The 4,204-nt window shown below is 43.9% G+C and overlaps 1 protein-coding gene across 3 annotated transcripts; it reads left to right on the top strand.

Annotated features, from left to right (window-relative positions):
• Window positions 1-60: 60 nt before the first annotated feature.
• Window positions 61-3,216, top strand: dtd1 (D-aminoacyl-tRNA deacylase 1; the record flags this gene model as incomplete). 3 transcript variants are annotated; one of them, XM_014018295.1, is given in 5 exon segments in its annotated part: window positions 61-151; window positions 400-635; window positions 2,152-2,249; window positions 2,574-2,736; window positions 2,835-3,216. In XM_014018295.1, coding segments are annotated over 4 exon segments (581 nt in total), but the record flags the coding sequence as incomplete, so codon positions are not given.
• Window positions 3,217-4,204: the final 988 nt, after the last annotated feature.

Below are 4,204 nucleotides of genomic sequence, written 5' to 3' on the forward strand. Positions count from 1 at the left end.
TGTGTGTGTGTGTGTGTGTGTGTGTGTGTGTGTGTGTGTGTGTGTGTTTTTTTCCTGCAGTGGGAGGAGAACAGGTGAGCTCCATCGAACGTGGACTCTGCGTGCTGCTCGGGATTTCAGTGGAGGACACACAGAAAGATGCTGAGTACATGTAGGTGGTTCTGACCCACAGTCGTTTTGTTTTATGTCACTCCAGATGTGTTTGACCTCTGACCTCTGGAGGTATGTGACAGATAAAAGGACAAAAATACAAACAATTGTGTAGAAAAGAGCTGTAAAATGAGAGGGAGTAAAAAGAATTGACAAAAGTTTTAGAAAATTAGCTTTAGGTTCCCAAAAAGTTCTTGGTCTGTTTTCACCAAAACCTAACCCCTGTCTTGGTCCTGGTCCTGGTTTCAGGGTGAGGAAGATCCTGAACCTGCGGCTGTTTGAGGACGAGAGCGGCCGGGCGTGGAGTAGGAGCGTGATGGAGCGAGAGCTGGAGGTTCTGTGTGTGAGTCAGTTCACACTGCAGTGCATCCTGAAGGGCAACAAACCCGACTTCCACGCTGCCATGCCCGCCGGGCCGGCCCAGAACTTCTACAGCAGCATCCTGGAGAACCTGAGGAGCGCCTACAGACCTGACAGGATTAAAGGTGAGCAGGAGGTCCAAGCTCTTAACGGGCCTCGCTAGCACTGCTACAAACAAACAAACAAACAAACAAAACAAACAGAAACAACCACACAGTGAAACTAGACTAAGGTTTCTTCTGTGAAAATGTGAATTCAGTTTGTTGAAGAGCTGATTGATTTTGTTCACATTTGCTGAAGAAGCTAAAACTGAGTTGCTAAAGATAGAGTTGCTAATTAACTATATGTTTGTGTAAATTAAAAGGTTAGGTAGAAGCTAAAAATAGCAAAAGGCTTACTAAAAGCATAAAGTAGCTAAATGCTTACTCAAAGTACAAATTAACAAAATCTTAACTAGAAGCTAAAATACTATAAATGCTAAAGGTACAGCATTGATTGCTAAAAGGTACATTGTATCAAAGTGCTAGTTTAAAACTGAAAGTATCAAAACCCTAGATGTAGGTTTAAAACAACAAAAAGCTTCCTAAAAGCTATAAGTAGCTGAAAGCTTCCTGAAAGCACAAGTTATAAAAAGGCTAGCTAAAAGTATTAAAAGCTTAGTTAGACACTAGGGGGTCATAAGGCTGTATAAATTCTTGAAGTAGAACAATAGTAGCTAAAAGGTAATTGTAGCAAAATGTATTTTAAAAGTAGTAAAAGCTAAAAAAGCTCAAAGTAGCGCAACATTAGCTATATGTTGGTGAGGATTGTAAGCTGAAAGGATCAAAAAACCTACTAAACTCCAAAAGTAGCTAAATGCTTGCTAAAAGCACAAGTTAACAAAAGGATAACTAGAAGCTAAAAGTGACGAAAGGCTGTCTAAATGTTAAAAGGTAGCTGTAGCAAAATACAAATTTAAATTTAAATTATTGAAAGGCTAGCTAAAAGCTACAAAAGAAAAATAAAAGTTAAAAGTAACAACATATTGTCTGTAGGTTTCTGTAGACTGAAAGGTTGGACAGAAGCTTCAAAGTAGCAAAAGGCTAGCTAAAAGCTAAAGGCAATGGTTAACAAAAGGCAGGTTCTGATCCGCATGAAGCTGCAGAGAAGAACCAGAACCTTTCAGCTGATGAAAATAAAAAGTGGGGATAAGTTTGGAGCCTTCCTCCTCCTCCTCCTCCTCCTCCTCCTCCTCTTAGGGAGGAGGGGTCACAGGGAGCAGTGTGGGGGGGGGTTGGTGACGTGGTACCGGAGAACTGGGTCGGCCCACAGGGGAGCAGGTGTGGAGAACACCTCGTCCTGGCTGAGGGAGCGTAAAGCTCCTTCATTAGTCCCTCCTCCTCTGAAGACGAAACCATGACTCAGCAAGTTTTCAGTTCGACCCAAAGCTCCGTGGTTCTGAAGGTCCGGCTGGAAGAAAACAGAACCTTTAATCTGGACCCTCCAGACCTTCTGCAGCTTTTAGTTCTGAGATTCTGAAAGCTTCAGATTAAAAACATCTAAATATCTAAAAACTTTTGGATCCATCAGAACCACAGGCCCTTTATTATCTTTACCTCAAGGTTCTGGTTCTGGTTCTGTTTCTCTTGTTTATGTTTTCAGATGGAGAGTTTGGAGCCTTAATGCAGGTCCACATTCAGAACGATGGACCGGTCACCATCGAGCTGACCTCACCCCCCAGAACCACCGACCCGAAACAGGTACCAGAACCAAGACAGGTACTAGAACCATTGACCCAAAATAGGAACTAGAACAGAAACAGGTACCAGAACCACTGACCCAAAACAGGTACCAGAACCACCGACCCAAAACAGGTACCAGAACCAAGACAGGTACTAGAACCATTGACCCAAAATAGGAACTAGAACAGAAACAGGAACTAGAACCACCGACCCAAAACAGGAACTAGAACCAAAACAGGTACCAGAAATAAGAACCTAAACTCAGTGTGTCCTCTCTGTGTTGGACACGAGGGAGGTTAAAATCAGCCGAACTTCAGCTGTTTCTTGTTTCGGCTGTCTTAGCTGTCGAAGCAGGAGAAGCAGCAGCAGAGGAAAGAGAAGACGCGCTCTAAAGGACCCTCAGAGTCCGGCAGGGACAAGTGGGGCCCGCGGTCCAAAGAGGACCCCRACACCAGCAGCGGGGCCGAGGGGGACGTGTCCTCAGAGAGGGAGACCTGAAGACAGGGTGAGGAAGACGAGGAAATAAAATTCACTTTTTAAAACTTTGTTTTAGAAAAATACACATTTATTCTGATTGAAAACATCTTTTTGTTTCTCATTTAGACAAAAAAAACTGAGACCAGTTCCATCAGGATCTTGTCCTGGTCTGAAGACCTCCTGGGTCCAGAATTAGCAACAGCCCGTCTAACGTCCTACAGAGTCCCCTCAGAGACACAGTCCTCTCAGTCCATCAGAGTCAAGCAGGACAGTTGTCTCAGTTTTATGAGACTAAAGGATCCAGCAGGACCAGGACCAGGACCATCCGATGGATCAGCAGAACTTTACATCCTGAGTGTTTTCAGATGATCTGACAAAGTAATGAAAGTGGACGGACCAGAAACCTGTCTTTAAATACCAACCATTAGTCGTCCAGCTGATGTCCTCCTGTCCAGCAGGGACGTGTTTTTCAGGGTTTATAATTAAAATAAATTTATTGTCTGTTTAAGTGGAACCAGTGGCGTCCAKCTTTCCTTTGATCCATGTCTCCAGGTGTCCTCTGTCCTCTGAGGACACCTGCAGCAGCTCTGATGTTTCCTCTGCAGAACATTTAGGATGTAAAATAATAAAACCAGTTTCTTTCTGTTCTCATTTTATAAATAAATCTGTAAAAAAAAACAGATTTATTTGTGCTTTTTTATTATTTTTAGTCAGTTTTGATGAATTTGTTTCATTTCTTCTGCTGCAGCTTTGGAAAACCCACAAAAATAAATGAATAATTCAGTGAAGCGATCGAGTCAGAGCTGTTTGAGTTCTCCTTCAGGTTGGACCCGAACAGAACCAGAACCAGGATCAGTTTAGAACTTTGGTTCCAGAGAAAGTCCCAGATTCTTGTTGGGACTTTAGGAGGAAACCAGATGGATGTTTGAGCGTGAGACAGAAGTGTTCCTGATTCTTGTCCTCGTTTCAGGTCTCTGCAGCACCTGGCTGCTGTGTACCTGTCGTTCTTCAGCTTCACTTTGTTTTTAGTTCAGGTAGCTATTCCTGTCCCTCCGTACCCCAGTACCACCCCCCACACACACACACACACACACACACCCCAGCCTGCCCCGTGTTGCTGAGCTGAGGTTTCTCCATGGAGCTGCTCAGACCTGGAAGCTCTCAGACCCAGATCTGTCTGAGTCCGGCTCTTAATGAGGCTGAAGTGCAGCTCTGCAGCGACGTGTTTCCAGCTGCAGGTTACTGATGCACCAAACGCCTCTGAGCTGCAGGCAGACAGRAAGTGGGGCAGAAATCACCTGTGGAGGGGGCGGAGTCACTCAGACGTGGGAAAGTGGGTTAAATTTCATCTCGTCCTGATTTCTTTTTTAAAAATTCTTGTGTTTGTGAGACCTGAGAAACTATTAAACTGCATTAAATTTCTCCTGTTCTCTGTGTGTGTGTGTGTGTGTGTGTGTGTGTGCAGTGTTGTTTAAAGTACCTCAAAGTGATACTTG

The sequence above is a fragment of the Austrofundulus limnaeus genome, unplaced genomic scaffold (assembly GCF_001266775.1).
Source record: "Austrofundulus limnaeus strain Quisiro unplaced genomic scaffold, Austrofundulus_limnaeus-1.0 Scaffold189, whole genome shotgun sequence".
Taxonomy (NCBI): Eukaryota; Metazoa; Chordata; class Actinopteri; order Cyprinodontiformes; family Rivulidae; genus Austrofundulus; species Austrofundulus limnaeus.